The following is a 16,034-nucleotide window of genomic DNA, read 5'->3' as shown; positions in this document are numbered from 1 at the left end:
TGTATAATAACTTGATAATTAACATGACATGGTATTCTCTATCCATCGGATCCCGACAAACACAACATATAGAATTACAGTATAGATGATCTTGATCATGTTAGGCAGCTCACAAGATCCAACAATGAAGCACAATGAGGAGAAGACAACCATCTAGCTACCGCTATGGACCCATAGTCCAGGGGTGAACTACTCACTCATCACTCCGGAGGCGACCATGGCGGTGTAGAGTCCTCCGGGAGATGAATCCCCTCTCCGGCAGGGTGCCGGAGGAGATCTCCAGAATCCCCCGAGATGGGATCGGCGGCGACGGCGTCTCGGTAAGGTTTTCCGTATCGTGGTTTTTCGCATCAGGGGTTTCGCGACGGAGGCTTTAAGTAGGCGGAAGGGCCGAGTCGGGGGCTAAAGAGGGGCCCACACTATAGGTCGGCGCGGCCAGGGCTTGGGCCGCGCCGCCCTATAGCTTGGCCACCTCGTGGCCCCACTTCGTGTGTTCTTCGGTCTTCTGGAAGCTCCGTGGAAAAATAGGGCCCTGGGTCTTCATTTCGTCCAATTCCGAGAATATTTCGTTACTAGGATTTCTGAAACCAAAAACAGCGAGAAAACGAGAACCGGCACTTCGGCATCTTGTTAATAGGTTAGTTCCAGAAAATGCACGAATATGACATAAAGTGTGCATAAAACATGTAGGTATCATCAATAATATGGCATAGAACATAAGAAATTATCGATACGTCGGAGACGTATCACCCCCCGAGCTTCTCCAGCTCAAATCTTGCGCCTGGCTGATCAGATCGGTTCATCATCTTTGGCAGGCTGAAGCAACTTTCGGTGAGGATGTCTTGAATTTCTGATGCCCTCCAAAACTCTGGACGTAACAAACCCTGGAAGTGACAGCTACCAAGTCACCACCTTGGTCAAGCCTCAGGCAAAAAACGTTACAGCCGATTGCTTCATCATCGGCTGTTCTCCTGGTCCTAGAAGAGATATGCCCCCTTCGTTAGGCTCATCCTTACCCTGACTTGCATGTTTATGCTGCTAGCACCGCTGAACTTGAAGACTTGCCAATGGGAGTTAGGGATCCTTGAAGGGCCGATTTGAGTCACCAAACAATTCCATTGAGGGGGTTCCTCCAGTAGAGCTTCTCCATGTAACTCGATAACTGCTCATGTATCGGCCCTCACACATCGGCTTTTATCCTTAAGTCGATGTCTGCACATCGGCTGTGTTTAAAAAAATTTGAATTTTTTACGGCCGATTTATGTATCGGCCCCCATACCTCAATACCCATCATCAAAGAATATCTTGGGCTGCTGGGTACTTGCAAGACATTCCTACTGCATATCCTCGTGTTTCATCCACCTAGGTGCCCCCCGAGCCGATTCTGTCAAGAGAATTGATGGTATCGGCTCTTCAGGTATCCCCTGTTGGATTAAATACTGAACCCAGGCAGGGTGGATGGTGAGGATAATTTTGGCCGATTGCTGGAACCGGCCTCCACGTTGCTTGCTCGATGAAGGTTTTGTAATGTTCCTCCATAAATTTTTTGGGGCCGATCACAAGGATCAGCCTGGCCACGTTCGTCCATCGACGTTTGCTTTGTTACACGGTTAGGCCGGTGGATAAAACCAGCCTAACCCCGTTTTTTGTCACGTCGATGCGCTCGCTAGCCGTCCAAATTGATGCCCGAGAGTGGCTCTTGGCCCGATGTCTCCCAAACGTCCATGCCAGCTGTTGAAATCTCGACCGAATCATCCGCGTGGACGACTTCTACTTCATCTCTATCCCATCGTATTAGGCATTGGTGCATCGTGGATGGAATGCAACAGCTTGGCGTGGATCCAATCTCTTCCTAGTAGGACAAGCATAGGTACTCTTGTCGTCGACAATAAAGAACGTCGTAGGGACAGCTTTTCCTTCCTACGGTCAGATCCACATTCGGAACACCTTGTGCGTCAGATGATTGGCCGTTGAAATCGCTTAGTGTTACATTGGTCTTGATCAGATCCGAGCTGGAGCGTCCCAACCGACGTAGCATGGAGTATGGCATAATATTAACTGCCGCTCCGGTGTCTACCAACATCTTGTTGACAGGCTGCCCATTGATGTAACCTCGCAAGTACAGGGCCTTCAGATGCCTGTAACTTCTTTCTCGCAGCTTCTCAAAGATGACCGGCCGTGGGCCGCAGTCCAAATGTGCCACAGGTGCTTCGTACAATCCTTGAGCGCTAAACTCCGTTGGAAGAATGAAGACCATGTTTGTGCCAGCCGATGTCTCGTCATCGGCTTTCCTTTGCTTGGGGCGCCACTCTTTTCTTTGTGGCCGACCTTCTTCGTCCAGGGTTCGCTGAATTTTGGCGGCCAGATCAGGCCGTGCCTTCCTCAACGTGTGTAGGTATAATCTTTCAGCTTCCTCCAACCCACGCAGACGCTGAACCCTTCGCTTCTGGGAACGGCTGAGCCCATCAGGGCACCACTTTGGCCGATGATACTTATCTTCTTCATCATCGTCCTCTAGTTCCTCGAGATCTTCCACCCGAGCGGACTCAGCATGCTTGTCCCGAGGCGGGAGAGGCCCTAGACGCTTGAACACAGACACTTTAGCTGCATCCTTCTTCTTCCGTTTGCATTCTGGGCAGTTGCCGATTGTTGGCAATCGGCTCATTCCTGAATCCCAGCAGTGTCTGAAGAAGGGGCAGTCCCAGTGCCTATCCACGTCGTCTTGCTCCCTCGACTTTTCCTTGGCGTGGCGCTCGTATCGCTCCTCGTCGTGATCATGCCGACGATGTCTCCTCGTCGTCCCTAGCCGGACGATCTTCTTCATCATCGTCGTTGTATCGCCGGCGTTGGTCATACCGACTCACATACTTGTTGAGGAGGTGATCGCAGAGAGGTCGCCGATATCTTATGTTCTTCACTTCTCCCTCTGTGACGTAGCGCTTGCCGTCCTGGCGGAGCCGTTCGCGTGGAGCGGCTTCCTCTGTGTCTTTGCTATGAGAGCAGCTGCCCTCATCTCCGTCCTTACCAGGGTGGTGCCCAGGTCCCACCATGTTGATGTCGAGTGGGGATCTTGGCTGGCACCCTTCAAGGTAAGTACGCTCCACCATGTTAACGGTGGACGCCGGTGAAATCGGTACTCTCGGTGCTGCCAATGCGCATGGCAACGGCGGACGGGCCCGGAACGCACTTTCATGTGAGAACCCCTTCCACTTGATGTCATGGGAGAGGGCTCGCGGAAAGAGCCGATGAGTTCGGCTTCGAGGGTTGCCTTGATCTCGTCATGTTTCTTCTTGAGCTCATCGTGCGGATCCTCGTACTTGACCGGAGTGCTTTCCGCCATCTCGGATGTAGATGGCGATGTGGTGGATGTCGAAGATGGTCCCACCGGGCGTGCCAGAATGTGTTGGCGTCAGAAACCCACCGGCGGGCAGTGACTGGCAACATAGTAGAGCCGGGAACAACTAGGGCTGCGGCTGGCCCCAGTCCCTCAGAGCGACGGCCCACAAAGCCTCCTGGTCACACGTCCGATGCTATCGCAAGGGCGTGCCACCTGACCTATACCTGGTCAGGAAGGTGTTGGATGATGCCTCGCTTAGTTTCCTGCATGGCATACACGTAAACATTAAATACGAGCCTCGATCGGCTCTCAGGTTATCCTGTGAATCGGCTCAAAGAGCCGATCCACCCATGATTCGTACAAGGTGTCCGAATATATGGTGGTCCTGCTTGATCAAGATAAAGCTAATGAGATCTACGACGATTTAGGGTTTTCACCGCATAATCGGATCATCCTACTCACGATTGGGCCTCGCGCTCGCGCACGGTGACCGTAAGCCGATCCTAGACAGGGCCTAAAAACCAACACGAGGTTGATCCCCGGAACATCCCTGTCTAGGGCTAGCAAACTTCACCCTACACGCCGCTGGATCCTCCAACCCTTTGTAAGGCCTAACTATTGCGGATATTAAACTAATCCTTGCAGAACAAGGAGCAATCGTAACGGATCAGATCTACTAAACTATGATCAAGCGGGGTGCCGCCCCTACACCTTAGATAGGTGTAAGGGCGGCTAGATGTATAAGGGTTGCACTACGATAGCATATGATACGAAGAACAATGCAAACCCTAACACATCTAAGATAACTACGTTGCTCGCCATCAAAAAGGCTTCAGCACGAGCAACGCATGAACAATCGTGGGTAGGCTTGTGCTGCCTAGATCGCAAGATGCGATCTAGGCAGCATGGTGCTTACCGGAGAAACCCTCGAGACGAAGGAGTTGGCGATGCGCCGAGATTTGTTTGTGTTGAACGTTGGTTGTTGTTTTTTCCATAATCCCTAGATACATATTTATAGTCCAAGGGACTTTCTAATTGAGGCGTGCACCTAACCGTGCACGGGCTAAACTCTATCTATTAATTCTAGACACGATGCGATCTACTATATTTACAGATATACGGGCAATCTAGCCCAAACTCTTAGCGCAAGGCCGCTTCAAAGACGCTCCATGTGTAATCTTCAAAGCCCATCTTCACTTACGGCCCATCTCCTGATTTGGCCAAAATCTGGTGATAGCAGCCGCCCAGCTCTGCCCATCCCGCCAACTGCATGTCGTCCTGCCCCAGCTTGGCTCAAGGGAAGATGTTGCAGATGCCTCGCTCCTAGTCACCGTGCTGCCGTTTGCTGTGATCCCTTCAGGTGCTCTCGTTGCCTTGAGAACGGTCATCGGGCTCGTGACTGCCGTAACGCTTGGCGCCCTCTCAGCATGTTGGCAGGCCCTGTCGCATCATCGCCTTGCCAAGTGCATGCTCCTCGCCGCGCCCAGGTTGAGGTTTCGCTCCCGTCCGTTGTGCCTCGTCGTCAGTCTTGGGTGTCAGTTGTTTCTGCCCCCGTTAGCTCTTTGGACTCAACAGATTTGCTATCCTCTTTGGAGAAGCAAGCTGAGTTGTTGCATGAGGCCGTTCATCCTCTTCATGAGGTTGTTGACTCCTTGCACGGCTGGCTCCTAGCGATTGGGGGCTTTCTGGAGTGGGCGGAGGCTGTGTTGGGTAGGCTCTCTCATGCCGATCCTTTGGTGCTGCATGTTGTTGGCAAAGTGGGTGCATGCAAAGCGGGACATTTCGGTTGTTTCTCTCCTCGTTCTAAGGCGACCGCGGCGGTCACGGCTCCGGTCATGCAGGTCATGCCTGAGCTCCTGGAGTTGTGTTGTGTTGTGGTTATATCTCCTTCCGTCGAGAAAGTGAGGTCTGTCTCGCACGAGATATTGGTGGTGGCTTCTCCGCCGAGTCAGGCACTGGGGTTTGAGAAGACTGGTTGGTTGACGCTGCAGTCTCTACCTCGTCTGAGTCCGGAAGGAAGGTGGTTCTTGTTGGTGATGGGACTGCTAAGTCAGGGTTGCTAGCAACGGTGCCTGGAGCTATCGTAGCTAGAGAGATTTGCGATTTTCTCGCTAATATGGTTGTTGCCTACCCTGATTCCGCAGTTGATTGACAGGTGCCCCCGATACCATGGCATGTCGTTGTCGGCGTGGTGTTGGGGTGTTGTGTTTGAAGTGTTCGTGTTGGATTTTGGAATGTTCGTGTTGGGTGTGCCGTTTAGTGTGGGCTTGGCCCTGTTGATGCAGGTTTTATCCGGGTTTTTTTCTAAAAACTGAGCACTCTCTTCTTAATTAATGAATAAGGCATAGGTTTTGCCTTCGTTTTAAAAAAAAGTTTGTCAAACTGGTGCTTATACTCTGAAACTGTTGTAGTCTGGTTGAAAGGCAACAATTCCTCCGTGAACTGCATATGATCTGTGGCACCAAATTTGGCTTCCAGATCATCCATCAGAGAAGCCCAGGCGAGAACATCGTTCTGTGGTACTGCTGCAACCACAACGTCCCGAAGTAGTGGCGAGATATTCAACACCCAAAGTAGTGACGTTACCCAATGCAGTGTTGCGGACCAATTGGGTTGGTGGGGATTGTTTGGTTGGCGCCAACGTATTCGCCTGTCAAGCCCAGCCAACAAGCATCTGGATATACACTATTCAGAGCAAAAATTCGACTGAAATCGAGAAATGCTCCGATCCAAGACACTCCACCAGGAGTTCTATGTCTGTTGGCCAGAAAAATCTCGTCACCTCTGATACCAATTGTAATATCCCCGGGCCAGTGTGATTGCCGAGCGTGCGATCTACCCCTCTGTTCACTAATATAAGATGTTTTAGCTTTTTTTTAGATTCATTTATCTATTTTATTATATATCTAGCTTACTTTTAATACTCCTATGTAAAATCACTAATTATAAGGTGTATCTAGTTCACTTTAAAATGTCTAAAATGTCTTATTTTTATGAATAGAGGGAGTATAGTTCAACCTTGGCTTGAGAGAATTGGTGACTTGAGTAAGAAGAAAGCAACGGGCGAGATAGACAGTTGACACTTCACTTCATTCATAATTCTCTTGATCGCTTACAGAACATTCTTCTTGTAGCTGGAAAAACCCTTGACTAGCTGGCCCCAAATGGTCCACACCCAACTCACCGGCTAACTCACGAAGCACACTTTTTCCGTCCTGGGTACGCCTTAGCCAACGCCCGTGTCATCCAAAGGTCCTGGCGTGATAACCACCGGTGTTAGTCTAGCATAGCATACTTAAAAGCATACTAGCATCACAAACATAAATGTAACGATAAGTATCACAAAATAAATTACTCAAGCACTTCATAAACTCGTAGTCGTACCAGTCAAAATCCTCATAATCCTCGAACGTCAGGGTCTTGATCCGGCTGAATTTCGCTCGCAGGACCTGTTCGTCTTTCTCGTCCATCTTCCAGCAATCGCGCACTGTGAGAACCTCAAGGATAGGACAGTTCTCAAGAACCACAGTTAATTCTCCCATTGTGAGGTCAACGAAGTCGAGTTCAAGGGAACTGAGCTTGCTCAGAGGTGACTCTCTTATAACAGCAGAAAGTCGTTCACCTAAGACCTTCCGGCAGGATACAAGCCGAAGGGTACTCAGCAAGGGCGACCTGCAAAAAATAGGGCGATCATTTCATAAGAGTTATGTGGAAACAATGTACTCCATATGACAAAGTTTCAGTCTGACGGGATAGATCTAGTTAGCACACACTAACATGCATACTGACAGAAACTACCACTACTCCGCAATTGAGTTTAGAACTGCAAGCAATTTTTTAATTGGACGGAGCGGGGGAGAGAGATGCCTTTATACATCTAAAAGGTAAAAAACTGCAAGCAAATGATGAAGGAAACACCTTTCCACAATATACTGCATGAGCTCCTCGGTGACAAACTGACTCCCGGCAAACAACTGAAGCTGTCCACTGGAACGGTCCACAGCTACCTTCGCCGTCGCTTGTAAGGCATCTGAATTCTTCGTGAGCATCATCTTGTGGTTCTCCATGTCCACGACACGCCACACGTCTGGCACCTTCGCCGCATCGAGCCACGACCGGCAGACCAGGCCAGCGCCCCTGAGGACTTCCAAGGCCCCGAGCCTGACGAAGACCAAAGAGAGCGCGTCGAGGGGCAGGAGCGACCAGTCCCGAGAAGGCGGTTCCTCCGTCACGGGCGACGGCGCAGCGTCCATGGGCCGCAACTCAGAGATCTGAACCTGGAGGTGAAAAGCTCAGACTCTCTGGCAGCGCCTGCGTACCTTTTCTCCGGCAGCGCGTTCTGACTCTCCACCGCCGCCGAGAAGGTTTTCTGAAGCCGATGTAATCTGAGTACGCTTGGTTATCTTGTTGAAACCAATTTATAGAGCCTGCTAGGGATGGTGGTCATAGCTCGCGAAAACAAAATCGAGACACAATCCTGTCTTTCCCGGTTAATGCTGCAGGTATCAAAAAAAGATTTCCGTTAACGCAGGTTTCTGCGAGAAAATCGGAATCACCTTGTTTCCGTTTAATCTCCCGAGTATTCATGCGCTCTGTTAACGCAAGCTATCCAATCTAATAAAATCACTGATTCTGGTGGATAGGATCATAGGAGCAGGTAGACGGCGCCACGGCGGTGATGAGTGATGACCATGCCGGCGACACCCTCGTCGGAGATGGGCGCCGTGACGGAGACAATAGACATGGTGTTTTCGGACGCAGCTACGTAGTCAGTAGCAGGCGTGGGCATGGGTTGGTGTGCACGACGCCGGTGTACTTGGGCGTGGAGTTGGCGTTCGTGGTTGCAATGCGGGCGGTCAAGCCGCAGGTGGGCGCGGCGTCTTGGGCTGCCTGGGCTGGGAATTGCCGGTCGCGGTTTCCCAGCCAGCTGAGAGATTCTGAGTTTCTGACTATCCATACGCGGCCGTATCGTTCACAGCAATACAGCATGCTTGGTCGTCCGCATGTATACGACCATGGAGGAGATGGAGATGGAGAAGACGCCCCCGGCGGCCACACACATGAAGGCGTGGACGACTACCACTACGGCTGCTACGCCCGTGATGATAGCCATGTCGGGAACGCCTGCCACAAGAAGGAGAGGACACTAGTAGAAAAACGCTCATCTATACCGGTTTCAGAGGGTCATTTGCACCGGTTTCTCAACCTGTATAAAAGATCCGGTACAAAAGGTCTCCCCTTTTGTACCGGTTCCTTACGAACCGGTATTAATGGCGTGGGCGCCCAGGAGAGCGCACGGCGAGGGAGCTTTGGTACCGGTTTGTATTACAAACCGGTACCAAAGGTTGGCTACCGCGGCAGGAAATATGCATGAATCTCTGCCGCGGCAGAGAATTCATGGTTTAGGGTTTTTGCAGGGGTTTAGGGGTATCGGTGCGTTTCGTATCACGTCGATGCACCAGAAACGCGTTTGGGTTTACGTAGTACATGAAGATCAAGGTGATGCATATCAAGTTGGTGCATATAATATAACACGCATGTAATTGCATAAGTAGTACTCTTTGATGCATATCAAGTCGATGCACCAGAATAAAGTAGTACATGCATGAAGATCGATCTTCATGCGTAGTGGTACTCTCCGAGGCATACTATCTATTACATGTACCATAGTGGTGCACTCCGAGTCGAACTATATATACACAAAGCAATCGAGGAGCGGGAGAAGATCTTTATGCATAGTGGAACTCTCCGGATGGTGGTATGACTTCCCGAAGAAAAAATCCCGCCAATTCCTCGCAAATTGCTTTGAAGCGCTCCTCGATTGAGATCTTCTCCCGCTTTCTTCTCAACTGTAAAAGAATAAGATACAAATGAATACATGAGCTATGTGTGTGTGTATATATATGTATATATCAAATCACAAATCAAAGGTGTGATGCTTCGGTGTCCATTGAAAGGACTGATCTTCCTTGATGAAAGTTTCCCATACGCTGCCCGACCAAAGAAAATGCACAAAAGAGTATTCAATCAGTTGATATCAGGAAATTCACAAAAAACCGATAAGAATTTGAATTACCTTTTGAGCATAAGAAAACAAGACTTGTATAGTATAGGCTCTTTGGTTAGTGAGTCAAAGACTTCAACTTATCCTTCGTACATTTTAATGACGATAAGAATAAAGTGAAACCTGCGCACGTTTAAATATATAGTGTCATATATATAAGTCATCAGTTAATATTTTAACCTATGGTGAGCAAAATAGAATGTGTTATAAGAGAGTAACACTCACTGGAAGTTGTAAGGCCAAAGTATTATCTTTTTGTCACGTTGTCGATTCAAAAACCTTAGCAAAGTATCCGGTGTATCCCTGTTATAGAGGGGTTCTTCTATGGTCCTGACATGCATTGTGTCCGGGTCAATGAACCCAATATCCGTGATTTCATCCCTTTTGCATTCGAGCATCTTCGATCTGCATAACATAGCGCACAGAAGATTATAATTTGCAGATAATGAAGGAGCTGAGCTAAAGACTTCTCAAATTATATAAATATATCACTTACAGACAATAGCAACTGATGATAGATTTGTCGAGGGCCCGAAGATTGTATAACTGGAAAAGCTCGCAGAAGTCAACGCTCACAGAGTATTCTTGGAAGTAGTGCTCTTCCTTAACTCGCACCATGATAGTCTTGATCCCTCCCTTTGTGGCAACACCGTACCACGTATGCAAGTTACACATTCTTGTTGGTAGCTTCCGGAGATTCTCGACCAAATCTTTCCCTTGAACATATTTATATTGTACTTCAGCTGAGGGGTAATCGGTGTATTGTCGAGAACTTTGAACGGCCTTCTCGTCAAACACCTTGAGAGGGGGGGGCCGATTGAACGGGTTGTTGTCCGAGCTGGTAGACTTGGTGTATCCCTTTTATCTCCTTGATACCCGAGCTGGTAGTGGGTTTTTTCGCCTGCATCATATCGTCATACGACCTTTCAATAGAACGCCTATAGTCAGATGGCGGCGATGGTTGAGGGTGTGTAATTGACACGTCCGTTGGGAACCCCAAGAGGAAGGTGTGATGCGCACAGTAGCAAGTTTCCCTCAGTAAGAAACCAAGGTTTAATCGAACCAGTAGGAGTCAAGAAGCACGTTGAAGGTTGATGGTGGCGGAATGTAGTGCGGTGCAACACCAGGGATTCCGGTGCCAACGTGGAACCTGCACAACACAATTACAAAACTTTGCCCCAACGTAACAGTGAGGTTGTCAATCTCACCGGCTTGCTGTAAACAAAGGATTAGATGTATAGTGTGGATGATGATGGTTGTTTGCGAAGAACAGTAAAGAACAATTGCATTAGATTGTATTTCAGATGTAAAGAATAGGACCGGGGTCCACAGTTCACTAGTGGTGTCTCTCCCATAAGATAGCATATGTTGGGTGAACAAATTACGGCTTGGGCAATTGACAAATAAAGAAGGCATAACAATGCACATACATATATCATGATGAGTACTATGAGATTTAATCAGGGCATTACGACAAAGTACATAGACCGCTATCCAAAGCATGCATCTATGCCTAAAAAGTCCACCTTCAGGTTATCATCCGAACCCCTCCGGTATTAAGTTGTAAACAACGAGACAATTGCATTAAGTATGGTGCGTAATGTAATCAACACAAATATCCTTAGACAAAGCATCGATGTTTTATCCCTAGTGGCAACAAGCACATCCACAACCTTAGAACTTTCTGTCACTCGTCCCGGATTTAATGGAGGCATGAACCCACTATCGAGCATAAATACTCCCTCTTGGAGTCACAAGTATCAACTTGGCCAGAGCCTCTACTAGCAACGGAGAGCATGCAAGAACATAAATAACATATATGATAGATTGATAATCAACTTGACATAGTATTCAATATTCATCGGATCCCAACAAACACAACATGAAGGATTACAAATAGATGATCTTGATCATGATAGGCAGCTCACAAGATCTAACATGATAGCACAATGAGGAGAAGACAAACATCTAGCTACTGCTATGGACCCATAGTCCAGGGGTGGACTACTCACACATCGATCCGGAGGCGATCATGGCGATGAAGAGACCTCCGGGAGATGATTCCCCTCTCCGGAAGGGTGCCGGAGGCGATCTCCTGAATCCCCCGAGATGGGATTGGCGGCGGCGGCGTCTCTGGAAGGTTTTCCGTATCGTGGCTCTCGGTACTGAGGGTTTCGCGACGGAGGATTTAAGTAGGCGGAAGGGCGGAGTCGGGAGAGTCACGGGGGCCCCACACGCTAGGGCCGCGCGGGCCCCCTTTAGGCCGCGCCGCCCTAGTGTGGCGGCGCCCCGTGGCCCCACTTCGTCTCCCCTCCGGTCTTCTGGAAGCTTCGTGGAAAAATAGGCCCCTGGGCGTTGATTTTGTCCAATTCCGAGAATATTTCCTTACTAGGATTTCTGAAACCAAAAACAGCAGAAAACAACAACTGGCTCTTCGGCATCTCGTCAATAGGTTAGTGCCGGAAAATGCATAAATATGACTATAATGTGTATAAAACATGTGAGTATCATCATAAAAGTAGCATGGAACATAAGAAATTATAGATACATTTGGGACGTATCAAGCATCCCCAAGCTTAGTTCCTACTCGCCCTCGAGTAGGTAAACGATAACAAAGATAATTTCTGAAGTGACATGCTATCATAATCTTGATCATACTATTGTAAAGCATATGAGATGAATGCAGCGATTCGAAGCAATGATGAAGATAATGAGTAAACAAATGAATCATATAGCAAAGACTTTTCATGAATAATACTTTCAAGACAAGCATCAATAAGACTTGCATAAGAGTTACTCATAAAGCAATAAATTTAAAGTAAAGGCATTGAAGCAACACAAAGGAAGATTAAGTTTCAGCGGTTGCTTTCAACTTCAACATGTATATCTCATGGATAATTGTCAACACAAAGTAATATAACAAGTGCAATAAGTAAACATGTAAGAATCAATGCACACAATTTGATACAAGTGTTTGCTTCTGGGATAGAAAGAATAGGCAAACTGACTCAACAATAAAGTAGAAGATAGGCCCTTCGCAGAGGGAAGCATTGATTACTATTTTTGTGCTAGAGCTTTTTATTTTGAAAACAAGAAACAATTTTGTCAACGGTAGTAATAAAGCATATGTGTTATGTATAAGACATCTTATAAGTTGCAAGCCTCATGCATAGTATACCAATAGTGCTCGCACCTTGTCCTAATTAGCTTGGATTAACACGGATTATCATTGCATAGCATATGTTTCAACCAAGTGTCACAAAGGGGTACCGCCTGTCAAAGGTCTAAGGAGAAAGCTCGCATTGGATTTCTCGCTTTTGATTATTCTCAACTTAGACATCCATACCGGGACAACATAGACAACAGATAATGGACTCCTCTTTAATGCATAAGCATTCAACAACAGTTAATATTCTCATAAGAGATTGAGGATTAGTTGTCCAAACTGAAACTTGCACCATGAATCATGGCTTTAGTTAGCGGCCCAATGTTCTTCTCTAACATTATGCATACTCAAACCATTTGATCATGAAAATCGCCCTTACTTCAGACAAGACGAACATGCATAGCAACTCACATGATATTCAACAAAGGTAAAAGAGTTGATGGCGTCCCCGTAAACATGGTTACCGCTCAACAAGCAACTTATTAAGAAATAAGACACATAAGTACATATTCTTCACCACGATAGTTTTTAAGGCTATTTGTCCCATGAGCTATATATTGTAAAGACAAAGAATAGAATTTTTAAAGGTAGCACTCAAGTAATGTACTTTGGAATGGCGGAGAAATACCATGTGGTAGGTAGGTATGGTGGACACAAATGGCATAGTTATTGGCTCAAGGATTTGGATGCATGAGAAGAATTCCTCTCAATACAAGGCTAGGCTAGCAAGGTTGTTTGAAGCAAACTCAAGTATAAAAGGTGCAGCAAAGCTCACATATGAACATATTGTAACTATTATAAGACTTTACATTGTCTCCTTGTTGTTCAAACACCTCAACCAGAAAATATCTAGACTCTAGAGATCAATCATGCAAACCAAATCTTAACAAGCTCTATGTAGTTATTCATTAATGAGTACAAGGTACATGATGCAAGAGCTTAAACAAGATCTATATGAGCTCAACAATTGCCAAGTATCACATTATTCAAGACATTAAACCATTTACCACATGCAGCATTTTCCGTTTCCAACCATATAACAATGAATGAAATAGTCCAACTTTCGCAATGAACATTAAAGATGAAGCTAAGAACATATGTGTTCATACGAAACAGCGGAGCGTGTCTCTCTCCCAAACAAAAAATGCTAGGATCCGATTTTATTCAAACAAAACAAAAATAAAAACAAACAGACGCTCCAAGTAAAGCACATAAGATGTGACGGAATAAAAATATAGTTTCACTAGAGGAACCTGATAAGTTGTCGATGAAGAAGGGATGCCTTGGGCATCACCAAGCTTAGACGCTTGAGTCTTCTTAAAATATGCAGGGATGAACCATGGGGGCATCCCCAAGCTTTGACTTTTCACTATTCTTGATCATATTGTATCATCCTCCTCTCTTGACCCTTGAAAACTTCCTCCACACCAAACTCGAAACAAACTCATTAGAGGGTCAGTGCATAATTCATATATTCAGAGGTGACATAATCATTCTTAACACTTCTGGACATTGCTCAAAGCTTCTGAAATTTAATGGAACAAAGAAATCCATCAAACATAGCAAAACAGGCAATGCGAAATAAAAGGCAGAATATGTCAAAACAGAACAGTTCGTAAAGACGAATTTTAAAGTGGCACCAGACTTGCTCAGATGAAAATTCCCAAATTGAATGAAAGTTGCGTACATATCTGAGGATCACGCACGTAAATTGGCAGATTTTTTTAATTTTTCTACAGAGACTACTGCTCAAATTCGTGACAGCAAGAAATCTGTTCCTGCGCAGCAATCCAAATCTAGTATTGGCTTTACTATCAAAGACTTTACTTGGCACAACAATGCATTAAAATAAAGATAAGGAGAGGTTGCTACAGTAGTAAACAACTTCCAAGACTCAAATATAAAATAAAGTGCAGAAGTAAAATAATGGGTTGTCTCCCATAAGCGCTTTTCTTAACGCCTTTCGCCTAGGCGCGGAAAGTGTGTATCAAGTAACATCAAGAGACGAAGCATCAACATCATAAGTTGTTCTAATAATAGAATCATAAGGTAACTTCATTCTCTTTCTAGGGAAGTGTTCCATACCTTTCTTGAGAGGAAATTGATATTTAATATTACCTTCCTTTATATCAATGGTGGCACCAACAGTTCGAAGAAAAGGTGTTCCCAATATAATGGGGCAAGATGCATTGCATTCAATATCCAATACAACAAAATCAACGGGGACAAGGTTATTGTTAACCATAATACGAACATTATCAATCCTCCCCAAAGGTTTCTTTATAGCATTATCAACAAGATTAACATCCAAACAACAATTCTTCAATGGTGGCAAGTCAAGCATATCATAAATTTTCTTAGGCATAACAGAAATACTTGCATCAAGATCACATAAAGCGTTACAATCAAAATCATTGACCCTCATCTTAATGATGGGCTCCCAACCATCTTCTAACTTCCTAGGAATAGAGGTTTCAAGTTTTAGTTTCTCTTCTCTAGCTTTTATGAGATCATTTGTAATATGTTTTGTAAAGGCCAAATTTATAGCACTAGCATTGGAACTTTTAGCAAGCTTTTGTAAGAACTTTATAACTTCAGAGATGTGACAATCATCAAAGTCTAAACCATTATGATCTACAGCAATGGGATCATTGTCCCCAATATTTTGAAAAATTTCAGCAGTTTTATCAATTTCAGCAGTTTTAGCAGCTTGTGCAATTTTGCACGCTTTGCACTAGGAGTAGTAACATTGCCAACACCAATTATTTTACCATTGATAGTAGGAGGTGTAGCAACATGTGAATCATTAACATTACTAGTGGTGGTAATAGTCCAAACTTTAGCTACATTATTCTCTTTAGCAAGTTTTTCATTTTCTTCTCTTTCCCACCTAGCATGCAATTCAGCCATCAATCTAATATTCTCATTAATTCGAACTTGGATGGCTTTTGCTGTAGTGACAATCTTATTATCAATATCCTTATTAGGCATAACTTTCAATTTTAAAAGATCAACATCAGAGGCAAGACTATCAACCTTAGAAGCAAGAATATCAATTTTATCAAGCTTTTCCTCAACAGATTTGTTAAAATCAGTTTGTGTACTAATAAATTCTTTAAGCATGGCTTCAAGACCAGGGGGTACACTCCTATTATTATTGTAAGAATTCCCATAAGAATTACCATAACTATTACCATTAGCAGAAGGATATGGCCTATAGTTGTTACCCAAGTTATTCCTATAAGCATTGTTGTTGAAATTATTATTTTTAATGAAGTTCACATCAACATGTTCTTCTTGGGCAACCAATGAAGCTAAAGGAACATTATTAGTATAGGGATTCGTAGCATAGAAAACAAAAAATTTCCTACCGCGAGAACGCAATCCAAGCCAAGATGCAATCTAGAAGATGGGAGCAACGAGGGGATGAACGAGACTAACCCTTGAAGATTTCCAAAGCCTACAAG

At 45.6% G+C, this 16,034-nt stretch overlaps 2 protein-coding genes across 2 annotated transcripts in view; one reads left to right on the top strand and one right to left on the bottom strand.

Moving 5' to 3' along the window:
• The window catches only part of LOC124690693 (auxin-responsive protein IAA7-like), a gene marked incomplete at its 5' end in the record, with an annotated part of 30,326 nt that extends 24,439 nt beyond the window's left edge, over positions 1-5,887 (top strand). The window contains 2 exons of the mRNA XM_047224048.1: positions 4,575-4,824; positions 5,749-5,887. Of these exons, the coding sequence (XP_047080004.1) occupies positions 4,575-4,824; positions 5,749-5,887 (389 nt within the window). The remainder of the gene's footprint in view (positions 1-4,574; positions 4,825-5,748) is intronic.
• A 731-nt stretch (positions 5,888-6,618) lies between these two features.
• On the bottom strand, positions 6,619-7,590 carry LOC124690692 (F-box protein SKIP19-like). The gene is made up of 2 exons (XM_047224047.1): positions 7,256-7,590; positions 6,619-7,009 (listed from the first exon to the last, which is right to left on the bottom strand). Exons 1-2 carry the CDS (start codon positions 7,588-7,590, stop codon positions 6,619-6,621), a joined length of 726 nt encoding a protein of 241 aa, XP_047080003.1.
• Between the last annotated feature and the right edge of the window lie 8,444 nt (positions 7,591-16,034).

Source organism: Lolium rigidum, chromosome 2, assembly GCF_022539505.1.
Source record: "Lolium rigidum isolate FL_2022 chromosome 2, APGP_CSIRO_Lrig_0.1, whole genome shotgun sequence".
Classification (NCBI taxonomy): Eukaryota; Viridiplantae; Streptophyta; class Magnoliopsida; order Poales; family Poaceae; genus Lolium; species Lolium rigidum.
Note: the sequence above shows the minus strand (reverse complement) of the source record. Positions and strands in the feature narration are given on the sequence as shown.